Below are 12,740 nucleotides of genomic sequence, written 5' to 3'. Positions count from 1 at the left end.
GTAAATCAGTGAAAGATTTCAAAGGAGCAGGAGATAAACACTGTGGGTCCTTGAAGGCTAAAGGTTGGACATGAAGAAAAGAGTGCATGGGGGTAACGGGGTAACTTGCTGGTGGGGCGGTTACTGCCCTTAACCAATAAAGCCTTCCTACTGTTGATGCAACTCAACTCCATCATTGCTCTCTGCTTCAATGGCAAGAGGTGACGGGGAATTGGACTCAAACAGCAACCAACAAGGCCCCTGGCTTTGACAGTCTGGGGAAACTGATAATTATAAAGGTGGCTTGTACGGCGGCAGATGCTACCATAAGCTTGCTGGGCAGACCGGATGGACCGTTTGCTCCTTCTCTGCAGTCATTTCCATGTTTTTATCTTTTCTATAATGAACAGAACTGGACATGGCTCACAAGATGAATATGAAATGAGCTGAAATTTGATTTAGAAAGTTTTAAAAGAGATACAGAACACTGCCGGATGCAACCAAGAATTCACCAGAGAGAAACGTGACAGAGTCATAGAATTAAACGTTTCCTGACGTACACCATATGCAGGAATGCCAGGCTTCTCTAGTAATAATCAAGTTTAACGCAAACGTAACCCCGAGTATCTGCATGGGGGTAGTTCTAGGACAAAAAAACTTCTTTCAAACGTACAGACAGCAAGAATCGCGTCACCCAAAGTTAATTTTACATTACCTGTCCTGTTCAGTTCAGGATAGACTTTCCCTGCCTTTGAAAATCTGAAATTACAGAGGAAGGGACTTTGTGCACGAACCCTCGCAAGGGACTAAACGTGCAAACCTGCTCAGGATAACTGTTTGACGTTGTGTTGAGGAGACTGTGGGTGCAGTGAAACAGAATTACAGATTCTGCAATACTTGGAGAAGAATGGCATGAAAATTAGCAGGAAAGAACCAATTTTTCTTTAGTGGGGAGGGGGAGGGAGAGAGATTCTTGTGTAAACAACAACATTTCTGTGACTTATGTATTTAAGAGAAGATGAGGTAATTCCCCCACTTTAGGAAAATTCAGCGACTGCAAGTCCAAATACCTCAGCCTGTTTTCTATAAATTCCACTCTTCTACGGATCCCCTCCCCCACAATCCTGTATAAGAGTTGCTTGGACCCTTTTGACCGCATTAACTTCTCTCTCTAAGGAAGAAATTTTGATAGAAAATTCTTGCTGATGTCGGGTTGTATCTGAGGTCAAAGTTTCAAGTTTAATAAAAATGTCATTTACCTTCATAGACTCTCGGAAAGAGTGCAGTGAGGTCCCATAGTGCATCCAAAGCAGCTACCGCCGGTTTCTGTGGGAGAAAAACACACACCAGGCCGCAGGAGGAGGAATCCCTCCCCCTCACTCAAAGCTGAAATGCCTCCATGTCCTCCCACTAGTGATGACCTTTCTTTGCCATGGCCTCTTTTTCCTTTAGTTCCCTCGCAGTCAGCACGTCTATCCACATCATCGGACATCATCCACATCATCGGACATCATCCACATCATCGGACGTCATCCACATCATCCACATCATCGGACATCATCCACATCCTCGGACATCATCCACATCATCGGACATCATCCAGTGTCCACATCATCGGACATCATCCACATCATCGGACATCATCCACATCATCGGTCACCATCGGACATCATCCACATCATCGGACGTCATCCACATCATCCACATCATCGGACATCATCCACATCCTCGGACATCATCCACATCATCGGACATCATTGGACATCATCCACATCATCGGACATCATCGGACGTCATCCACATCATCCACATCATCGGACATCATCCACATCCTCGGACATCATCCACATCATCGGACGTCATCCACATCATCGGACGTCATCCACATCATCGGACGTCATCCACATCATCGGACTGTGACGGCGACGCGTCCAGGGTAGAAAAGAGTTAAAAACATGGTACTTCCAACAGGCGTTTAAAGCTGACCCCGAATGAAAAGATTCATCTAGTTTTTTATGATTTCTAGGGTTTTTTTACCTTTACTGTTTTTTAGTAATGAATGTAGTTATCAATTAGTCTTATTTATTTTTTATTTTTATTAACCCTGTTTTTGTAATTTTATTCTAATTATTTTATATTTTATTTTTTTACTTGGAATGTAAACCGTAGTGATGGAAACTCGTTTCTGTACAACGGTATATAAAAATTGTACAAATAAATAAATAAATAAATATTGGGCGTAAGTTTGTCATCCGGGGGGCTAAGAGATGTTACAGCCACAAACGATGAAAACTCTCCCTCGTTGACGCCGACAACGGGCACCGCTGCCCCCAAATCCAACGCAGATTACAGGAACTGCGGAATGATAGGTTCGGAGGGATAGACCCTAGGAGGTATTTTGAGTTACGAAAAAGCAAAAGAAGAAATCTTAACAAGCAGCAACAGAGCGTGTCTTCTTCATGCTGCCATGTATATTCAGGTAGCATTGCAGAGGGTCAGAGAATACTGCTCATGAACGAGAACTGGATTCAGACAACAACCAATGCTGGGTCCCGACTGACATCAGAGAAAAAGCACAGGACTGCATCTACAGCCAAGTCCAAAAGCAGCAGTGTCTGAATTAGCAAGAAGGCTGCTCGCCCTGTAAAAATGTTGCTAGCAGTAATTTTGTTATGGGTTTTGATTGTTAGTATTACCACCCTTAACATAAAGTTTGGGGGTAATCTGCATGGAGCGGCAGTTACTACCCTTAACAGAAACATGGGGATAACCTGCAAGGTATATAAAAAAATTTGTATATAAAAATTTGGTTCCCAATCACGTGTATATATACCTCCTTTAATTATGGATACCCCCCTATATATCAGAATCTCCCCCCCCCCCCCCCCCCCCGCTTAGATAACCTCTTTCACGTATCCCACTTTGATAATTTTACTTATATAATCTAATCTGTTATTTGTATGTTCTGAATGTTCCTTATTTAATTATGCAATAATTGTAAAGCCTGTTGCTAAGTTCTGTTCTATGTAAACCGACGAGATGTTCCCAACGTTCGTCGGTATATAAAAGTTATTAAATAAATAAAATAAAAATAAATAAGGAGCGGCAGTTACTGCCCTTAACAGAAACATGGGGGTAACCTGCACGGAGCGGCAGTTACTACCCTTAACAGAAACATGGGGGTAACCTGCACGGAGCGGCAGTTACTACCCTTAACAGAAACATGGGGGTAACCAGCACGGAGCGGCAGTTACTACCCTTAACAGAAACATGGGGGTAACCAGCACGGAGCGGCAGTTACTGCCCTTAACAGAAACATGGGGTAACCTGCACGGAGCGGCAGTTACTACCCTTAACAGAAACATGGGGGTAACCTGCACGGAGCGGCAGTTACTACCCTTAACAGAAACATGGGGGTAACCTGCACGGAGCGGCAGTTACTACCCTTAACAGAAACATGGGGGTAACCAGCACGGAGCGGCAGTTACTGCCCTTAACAGAAACATGGGGGTAATCTGCACGGAGCGGCAGTTACTGCCCTTAACAGAAACATGGGGGTAACCTGCACGGAGCGGCAGTTACTGCCCTTAACAGAAACATGAGGGTAACCAGCACGGAGCGGCAGTTACTACCCTTAACAGAAACATGGGGTAACCAGCACGGAGCGGCAGTTACTATCCTTAATAGAAACATGGGGATAACCTGCACAGAGAGGCAGTTACTACCCTTAACAGAAACATGGGGGTAACCAGCACGGAGCGGCAGTTACTACCCTTAACAGAAACATAGGGGTAACCTGCACGGAGCGACAGTTACTGCCCTTAACAGAAACATGGGGATAACCTGCAGGGAGCGGCAGTTACTAACCTTAACAGAAACATGGGGATAACCTGCAGGGAGCGGCAGTTACTGCCCTTAACAGAAACATGGGGATAACCTGCAGGGAGCGGCAGTTACTACCCTTAACAGAAACATGAGGGTAACCTGCACGGAGTGGCAGTTACTACCCTTAACAGAAACATGGGGATAACCTGCAGGGAGCGGCAGTTACTGCCCTTAACAGAAACATGGGGGTAACCTGCACGGAGCGGCAGGTTCTACCCTTAACAGAAACATGGGGGTAACCTGCAAGGAGCGGCAGTTACTGCCCTTAACAGAAACATGGGGGTAACCTGCACGGAGCGGCAGTTACTACCCTTAACAGACATATGGGGGTAACCTGCACGGAGCAGCAGTTACTACCATAAGAAGTTTGCTGGGCAGACTGGATGGACCATTTAGCCTTTTTCTGCTGTCATTACTAGGTTGCTATGTTATGACTTTCTCATCATGTGACCTTCACACGTTGTTTGCTCAGCTCTTTTGGTTTTCAGACTTATGGAATTTGTTAATGTACAGAATCAGAAATTAAATGGAGCCTTTTATTTGGTGCTTATCATGCTTTATGCTTGCAAACGAGCAAATTCCCGTGGTACCACTAGGCATGCACTGCATACAAAGATTACCAAAGTGTGCTAAGATTGATCTGTCCACATCAATACTAAGATATGGCAGCGATAGGATCAGTGCATCAAAGCTATCTTCTATAAAACAAAAATGTAAGATTTACAAATTGGTCACAAATTAATTTTAAAGGCCATATTTATTCTTGATAAAGGAATAGAGGAGGAGCTCTATTTTATATAAAAGGCAGAAGGAGACAACTTAGAATCAGTACAGAGGCAAAGATGGCCAAGTTACTCTTCCTCACCGGTAAGACAAGCTTTACAAGTTTATATTTCTGCCTAGCCTACAATGCTACAGAGATATTGTTGCAGTATCAGCATTTATTTTACCACTTTACCATTAAGTCAGAGAAGTACAGGGTAGCAGAGCCTGCTCAGGTCCTTTTCCCGAGTGACCTGTGAAGAAATCATAAAGTTATTTCTATACAGTGCTGATGCAGGGCTGAAATGAAAACTGGAGGGAGCTGGGTGTGGTTTCCAGGGCTGCGCTCACAGCCCAGACAGCTTGGAGGGAATATTCAGGAGAGGAAATGCTCCCTGGGTGGTTGCGAATGACGGCTCAGGGTGTCAGATCCCAGTTCTGGTTCTGACTGAGCTGGAAGCCCATAGAAGCTGAAGGAAACTGCCAATCACAAAAAGCCCGCAGGAACTTCAGGGCAGAAAATAGAGCAGCGGCCTCTGCAATCCTCACCTGACGTTCTTTCTAATACAGCTCCAAACTCTTCCTTTCATCCAGGATTGGCCACTGTTGGCCACAGGATGCTGGGCTCAATGACCCTTGGTCTGACCCAGCATGGCAGATCTTATGTTCTTATGTAAGGCAGCTCCAAACTCTTCCTTTCGTTTAGGAAGTTGGCGTCATGAATCTCCTGTGCAAAGATTGCATAAAATCTATTTTTATTTCATTGCTTTATTTCTTTTCCTTTTCTTCAGGTCTGGCACTTTTGCTAAATGCTCAGCTAGGTAAGTGGGATGATTAAAAGACATTTTTCTTAGTCCAAAACAAGATGTGAATGAAAGCAAGATAGGACTCCTCTATCACTGACAAAAGAATGAGCAAAAACGTTACATAAATCCCACAGACAGACAAGCTGTGGGCTAATTTTCACAGAAAAAACTCAAATATCCTGGCAGAATAAAAAGAAAGAGAATCTGTAACCCTTCAGCAGGAGTGAGCGCCATGTGTCAGATCTGACATCAGGCCCACAAAGCGCCAGTAATGCTGGCTTCTTATTACTCTGATCTCGGTAGATTTCTCTATCCTGCCAGGCCTGACTGATTCATTTCTCTTCATGCAGGCTCTGCCTACGAACTGACTTGTTACTTCACCAACTGGGCCCAGTACAGACCAGGTCTGGGGAAATTCAAGCCTGACAACATTGACCCATGCCTGTGTACTCACCTGATCTATGCCTTCGCTGGCATGTCCAACAACCAGATCACCACCATTGAATGGAACGATGTGACCCTTTACAGCTCATTCCAGAACCTGAAAAATCAGTAAGTCAGAAAAGCACCTGCATCCCAAACTTCACAGCCACTAATGGGGGATCTTTATGTCAATATCAAAATGTTTTCTTGGGCACAATGCGGAAAAGGTCTTTACTGCATCCTGCTGCAGGCTCCTCAGTTTTACTAGCAGGAAACTCTGCCTTCACTAGCAATGATGAATGCAACAGGTTGTTTGTACTGCTCCTTGTGTCGTATCCTGCTCCTCCTGAACACTTTTCTTTATAGCTTGGATAAGCAGACTCATGAAATCTAATGCGACTCGAGTGCTGAATGATTTAATTATTGGATTTTGGTTTCTATATTGCCCTAAAAAAGCAGCACCTTACCCTCAGTTAGGAGAGACCAGAATCTGTAATAACGTTAGAAAGCCGTATGTGGCAAAAGGAAATTCTTTGCTAATGATTTCATTCTCTTCTTGCAGGAACGGCGCCTTGAAAACCTTGCTGGCTATTGGAGGCTGGAACTTTGGAACTGCACCGTAAGTCTGAAGTATTCTTAGCCTGAAAGTGCATGGTGACATTGTGTGTCGTTGGAACCATACCTTGCTTGTGTTTCTTAAAGCTTCCCTGCTCTTCTCTAGATTCACTACTATGGTATCCACGTCCCAAAACCGCCAAACCTTTATCACCTCTGTCATTAAATTCCTGCGCCAGTATGGATTTGATGGGTTGGACTTTGACTGGGAGTATCCTGGCTCACGAGGCAGCCCCCCTCAGGACAAGCAGCTTTTCACCACTTTAGTTCAAGTAAGCAGGGCGCACTCGTTTGGTGCAGGGTGGAAAGCCTTTTTCTTTTGCATGAAGCTCATAAAGATTTCTGCTTTCTCTCCTTCAGGAAATGCTAGCAGCCTTCGAACAAGAAGCAACGCAGACAAACAGAGCCAGGCTGATGGTTACAGCGGCTGTGGCTGGTGGGATATCTAACATTCAGTCCGGCTACCAGATTCCTCAGCTTGCTCAGTAAGAATCACGATTATTCCCATCCCTCAGGGTAGTTCTCGTCTCACAATTCTACTAATAGCTCTCCCGACCCAAAGCCGTGGACCTAGAGGCACAGCTGAAAAAATTGTAAATTCTCTCAGCAAATCCTTATTAGTAAACTAATTTACCATTATGTTAGGTAAGAGATCTGTTTGTACACTGTTACAATGAGCCACTCAGAACAAAGCATTGATAAATATGTACTTTCATTCCTCAGAAGATAATCCAGTCCTTTAATAGGCAACACATTAAGAAAATGACATTTAAATGCTTTAGACTAATAGAGGAGATTCATACAGATTTCTTTGCACAGGTATCTGGACTATTTCCATGTGATGACCTACGACTTGCATGGTTCCTGGGAAGGATATACAGGGGAGAACAGCCCCCTGTACTCAAACCCTGCTGCCACTGGAGCGAACAGCTACTTGAATGTGGTAAGTAGGTCTTTAAAACGTACATCCCAGATCAAGGCAATAAAACCCAATCAAATCATGGTTAACCTTTAAGCTCTGCGCCAACCCTTTGTAACTCCTTGCCTCCTTATATAAGGCTGGCCCCAGGCTTCATCTTTCAGAAAGCTATTAAAAACATGGCTGTTTGAGGAAGCTTTTGAGGCTAGCCACCTACATTTACCTGTGCAAATACACCACCCAAATCTCTAAATCATTTGCTCACACTCTAACAACTGTACTTTCATGGACCAGCAAAAGCTCCACGTTACCTGCAGAGGACATCGTCACCAAACAGATTTATGTCACTAGGACACACAGTCCCCCTGCTGTGGACTTCTTGTTAAACTGTACCATGCTTTTAAACTCTTTGGGTGGAAAAACGTGTCATGAATGATGATGGTGGTTGCTGCATGACTTTCCATAATACTAGATCTTTCTTCTCAAAAGTGACTTTTTTTATACTCAATGCTATCTTTGCAGGATTATGTTATGAACTACTGGTTGAATAATGGTGCCCCAGCTTCCAAACTCATTGTTGGATTCCCAACCTATGGACACACCTTTGTTCTCAGCAATCCATCTAACAATGGCATTGGCGCTCCAACCTCTGGTGCTGGACCTGCTGGACCTTACACGAGACAGTCTGGATTCTGGGCATACTATGAGGTAAAGACATAAACATCTAAATAAATAAATATAAAATGCTTCTTCACATCCAGTACAAAACATAAATAAATCTAAATAAATAAATAAATAAATAAATACATACAAAATGCTTCTTCACATCCAGTACAAAACATAACAGTATTTAACATCTTTAATTTGCAATTAAGAAAAAAATATTTGTATCTATCAAACATGTACCAGATAATTTGAATAGGGCATGATCTTTACCCAGATTTGATCTCCCCAGTTACATGGTTTGATCACAGATATACCCTGTTATAAATGTTACTGTTAAATGTAATAAGTTGTATATGTAAACCGGAGTGAAGGCAGCTAGCTATACCTCGGTATAAAAAAAACTCTTAAATAAATAAATAAACTAAAATCTTTAATTCCCCTAGATCTGTACCTTCTTGAAAAATGGAGCCACTCAGGTTTGGTCGTCTGCAGAAGACGTTCCCTATGCATACCAAGGCAATGAATGGCTTGGGTATGATAACGTCAAGAGCTTCACATTAAAGGTATTGCATTACAGCTGCCCTAAGATGCTAACTGGCTTCCATTGTCTACAATAAAATTCACAGTTTCTTTGTATGAAATAGATTTTCTTTCATTTCTTTTGACTTACAGGCTCAGTGGCTGATGAAGAACAATTTGGCAGGTGCCATGGTCTGGGCTATTGACCTGGATGATTTCACAGGAACTTTCTGCAACCAGGGCAAGTTCCCTCTGATCAGCGCCCTGAAGAGTACTCTTGGCGTGCAGGCCTCTGGTGGGTAACCACATAACTGCTAATATACAAATCTTTTAAAGCAACTTTCAACCCCTTATTCATAATCTGCCATCTTAAGCAACCGCATGGCCTTTTCTGAAGTGCTTGCTTACTTTGTCACAGCAAATCTCTCTAAAGATCCATTAATTATGAGCGCTACCTCTTTCTCAGGGATCAGAATTCAATATTGATTTTAACAGTTTTGATTAATAAATTCCTGGAAAAGTCACTCATTTAAAAGCAGAATTTAATTTCCAGCTTTTTCCAGATCTGTATAGCTCTGTATAAAGGATGGCTGATCAATGTGATCATTAATTCCATAAGCCTATGTAATCGATGCTCCAACAATTCTGTGTCACCAGGAACGAGTCTCAGCCAGACAGGATGTGAACTAGAACAGAAGGAACTGATTGCCATCTCTTCTTTCCTTGTAGGTTGTACTCCGCCTGCAACACCTGCTGCTCCAATCACAGCAGCACCAGCAACTGTCCCCAGCGGTAGTGGAAGCGGGTCAGGTTCTGGTTCAGGTTCAAGTGGTAGCTCGGGTGGAAGTGGATTCTGTGTTGGCAAGGCCAATGGTCTCTATCCTGTTTCCGGGAACAGCAATGCTTTCTGGCATTGCCAGAACGGGATCACTTATCAACAGCACTGCCAGACCGGCCTTGTCTTTGATACAAGCTGCTCCTGCTGCAACTGGCCATAAGCAAAACCTGGACCACAACCCTAATGGTTTCTCAGCAACTGAAATCTCTCACTGATTTATACATTATTGCAAGAAATAAATCTGAAATAAAGAGTACAGCATAAATGCAAATGTCTCCTGACTCTACATTCTTACTTAGCTTTCCTTGGTATTTTGATAACAGTTTTCAGCAGGACCAGTAAGACTAGAATGTCCTGGAATTTCTGTGCTTCAGGGCTGAAATCACTTCACAGAGGGAGTCCGGCTTTAGAAAGATAAGTAGCCTTGAGTCTCATCCAATATTCATACTGTGAAACTTCTACAAATACACTGCAATAAAAATTCAAACCAGCAAGTCTCAGGAAGACAAGAAATGCACAAGTCTGCAATGCACGAAGAATTTCAATTTTACTGCACAAATACGATTCCAACATTCCCACTTATTTTTTTAGGATTCTCAGTAAAAGGGTCCAACAAACACACTGTAGTAGGACCTTCTTCAGAATAAAACATTGTGCCACTTTATGTCTGCAGAATTCTAAGAACTATATTAGTCCCATGGAAAATAAGATTCTTTGCAGATTGTGACATTTTTTATTGAACCAAAAAAAAATGTTACATAGATGTTGTAAAGGCCACCAAGAATGAACTTCACCAAGCCCCCTGGGTCAGTTACCCCAACTCAGTACCTCTGAAAACTTTCATACCTAAGCTCTGAAGAGCAGATAGGTCTTTGCTTCATATACATATACATATGTTATATACTACATCAAATGTTCAACGTAATCCTGTTATTCCTGTTATAATTTGTATAATTTGTTATATTTATTACAATGTTACAATTTATTATTTTATTACAATGTTATAATGTAAAATAGGGCTGTTACTACCCTATTCTTTGAGTTATCTGGAAACCGATGTGATATCTCGATCGAACGTCGGTATATAAAAGAAATAAATAAATAAAATAAATAAATATACGATGCGGCACAAAAACTTGTGTGTACATGTAAGTAGTCACAGAAAATGTCTGGTTCCCTCAATAGGATAATAAAAAAATCTTTTTGGCCTTTTATGGAAATCAGATGTAAGGCTTGAGTCATGTTAAGGATTGCAACTTATTGGTCTTTTGGCTGAAATTAGAACTTATGAAATATGTGGGGTGTGACACCCTGCCACCCAACTCAATTAGAGATTGATCAAGCAGGAAGGATTCAATTCCTTGTAAAAATAAACAAACATTTACTTATAAACAGGCTGACAATGTTACACAATGCAGCCATAGTGTTACTGCAGCATACAGTGTTACTACAGCATAGGTAACAACATGGGTAAAGTGTTATTGCAGTACAGGCAGTTAATACACCATAGGTAACCACATGAATAAAGTGTTATTGCAGTGCAGGCAGTTACCACTGCATAGGTAATGAGATGGGTAAAGTATTACTGCAGTACAAGCAGTTACTACAGCATAGGTAATGAGATGGATAAAGTATTACTGCAGGCAGGCACAGTTACTACAGCATAGGTAATGAGATGGGTAAAGTGTTATTGCAGTGCAGGCACAGTTACTACAGCATAGGTAATGAGATGGGTAAAGTGTTACTGCAGGGCAGGCACAGTTACTATAGCACAGGTAATGAGATGGGTAAAGTGTTACTGCAGGGCAGGCACAGTTACCACAGCACAGGTAATGAGATGGGTAAAGTGTTACTGCAGGGCAGGCACAGTTACCACAGCATAGGTAATGAGATGGGTAAAGTGTTACTGCAGGGCAGGCACAGTTACCACAGCACAGGTAATGAGATGGGTAAAGTGTTACTGCAGGGCAGGCACAGTTACCACAGCACAGGTAATGAGATGGGTAAAGTGTTACTGCAGGGCAGGCACAGTTACCACAGCATAGGTAATGAGATGGGTAAAGTGTTACTGCAGGGCAGGCACAGTTACCACAGCATAGGTAATGAGATGGGTAAAGTGTTACTGCAGGGCAGGCACAGTTACTACAGCACAGGTAATGAGATGGGTAAAGTGTTACTGCAGGGCAGGCACAGTTACCACAGCATAGGTAATGAGATGGGTAAAGTGTTACTGCAGGGCAGGCACAGTTACTACAGCACAGGTAATGAGATGGGTAAAGTGTTACTGCAGGGCAGGCACAGTTACCACAGCATAGGTAATGAGATGGGTAAAGTGTTACTGCAGGGCAGGCACAGTTACCACAGCATAGGTAATGAGATGGGTAAAGTGTTACTGCAGGGCAGGCACAGTTACCACAGCATAGGTAATGAGATGGGTAAAGTGTTACTGCAGGGCAGGCACAGTTACCACAGCATAGGTAATGAGATGGGTAAAGTGTTACTGCAGGGCAGGCACAGTTACCACAGCATAGGTAATGAGATGGGTAAAGTGTTACTGCAGGGCAGGCACAGTTACTACAGCATAGGTAATGAGATGGGTAAAGTGTTACTGCAGGGCAGGCACAGTTACTACAGCACAGGTAATGAGATGGGTAAAGTGTTACTGCAGGGCAGGCACAGTTACCACAGCATAGGTAATGAGATGGGTAAAGTGTTACTGCAGGGCAGGCACAGTTACTACAGCATAGGTAATGAGATGGGTAAAGTGTTACTGCAGGGCAGGCACAGTTACTACAGCATAGGTAATGAGATGGGTAAAGTGTTACTGCAGGGCAGGCACAGTTACCACAGCACAGGTAATGAGATGGGTAAAGTGTTACTGCAGGGCAGGCACAGTTACCACAGCATAGGTAATGAGATGGGTAAAGTGTTACTGCAGGGCAGGCACAGTTACCACAGCACAGGTAATGAGATGGGTAAAGTGTTACTGCAGGGCAGGCACAGTTACTACAGCACAGGTAATGAGATGGGTAAGGTGTTACTGCAGGGCAGGCACAGTTACCACAGCACAGGTAATGAGATGGGTAAAGTGTTACTGCAGGGCAGGCACAGTTACCACAGCACAGGTAATGAGATGGGTAAAGTGTTACTGCAGGGCAGGCACAGCGTTATTGCAGCAGGGGTAGAGCGTTACTACAGGCAGGTGACAGCCCCACACGTCTATAGTTGTTGTCTCTGCCGCAGCCAGCGAACAGCTCCCAGCTACTGTCACTTCGCCTGGGCGCCCTGCTCACCGGCTGTTCGCCACTTCCGCCGGAAGCACGTGACT

The 12,740-nt window shown here is 43.3% G+C and overlaps 2 protein-coding genes across 2 annotated transcripts; both read left to right on the top strand.

Moving 5' to 3' along the window:
• The first annotated feature begins 4,664 nt into the window (after positions 1-4,664).
• LOC115074496 (acidic mammalian chitinase-like) lies at positions 4,665-9,683 on the top strand. Its single transcript, XM_029573991.1, has 11 exons — positions 4,665-4,731; positions 5,418-5,447; positions 5,783-5,984; positions 6,418-6,474; positions 6,577-6,742; positions 6,831-6,955; positions 7,290-7,413; positions 7,912-8,097; positions 8,499-8,618; positions 8,728-8,869; positions 9,304-9,683. The coding sequence occupies exons 1-11, from the start codon at positions 4,707-4,709 to the stop codon at positions 9,570-9,572; spliced, it is 1,446 nt and encodes a 481-aa protein (XP_029429851.1). The 5' UTR covers positions 4,665-4,706; the 3' UTR covers positions 9,573-9,683.
• A 1,458-nt stretch (positions 9,684-11,141) lies between these two features.
• Positions 11,142-12,738, top strand: LOC115074233 (suprabasin-like). Its single transcript, XM_029573523.1, has 2 exons — positions 11,142-12,537; positions 12,656-12,738. Exons 1-2 carry the CDS (start codon positions 11,142-11,144, stop codon positions 12,736-12,738), a joined length of 1,479 nt encoding a protein of 492 aa, XP_029429383.1.
• Positions 12,739-12,740: the final 2 nt, after the last annotated feature.

The sequence above is a fragment of the Rhinatrema bivittatum genome, chromosome 12, assembly GCF_901001135.1.
Source record: "Rhinatrema bivittatum chromosome 12, aRhiBiv1.1, whole genome shotgun sequence".
NCBI classification, from domain to species: domain Eukaryota; kingdom Metazoa; phylum Chordata; class Amphibia; order Gymnophiona; family Rhinatrematidae; genus Rhinatrema; species Rhinatrema bivittatum.
The sequence above is the reverse complement of the archived record's forward strand: the minus strand, read 5'-3'. Positions and strand labels throughout refer to the sequence as shown.

What these genes read in the sequence shown, in the direction of transcription:
- LOC115074233 (XM_029573523.1), top strand. Translation starts at nt 11,142, where the DNA reads ATGGGTAAAGTGTTACTGCAGGGCAGGCACAGTTACTATAGCACAGGT. An exon ending in GCACAGTTACCACAGCACAG is followed by an intron (nt 12,538 to 12,655) that starts GTAATGAGATGG and finishes TCTCTGCCGCAG; the next exon opens with CCAGCGAACAGCTCCCAGCT.
- LOC115074496 (XM_029573991.1), top strand. Translation starts at nt 4,707, where the DNA reads ATGGCCAAGTTACTCTTCCTCACCG. An exon ending in TGGAACTTTGGAACTGCACC is followed by an intron (nt 6,475 to 6,576) that starts GTAAGTCTGAAG and finishes GCTCTTCTCTAG; the next exon opens with ATTCACTACTATGGTATCCA. An exon ending in CGAACAGCTACTTGAATGTG is followed by an intron (nt 7,414 to 7,911) that starts GTAAGTAGGTCT and finishes CTATCTTTGCAG; the next exon opens with GATTATGTTATGAACTACTG.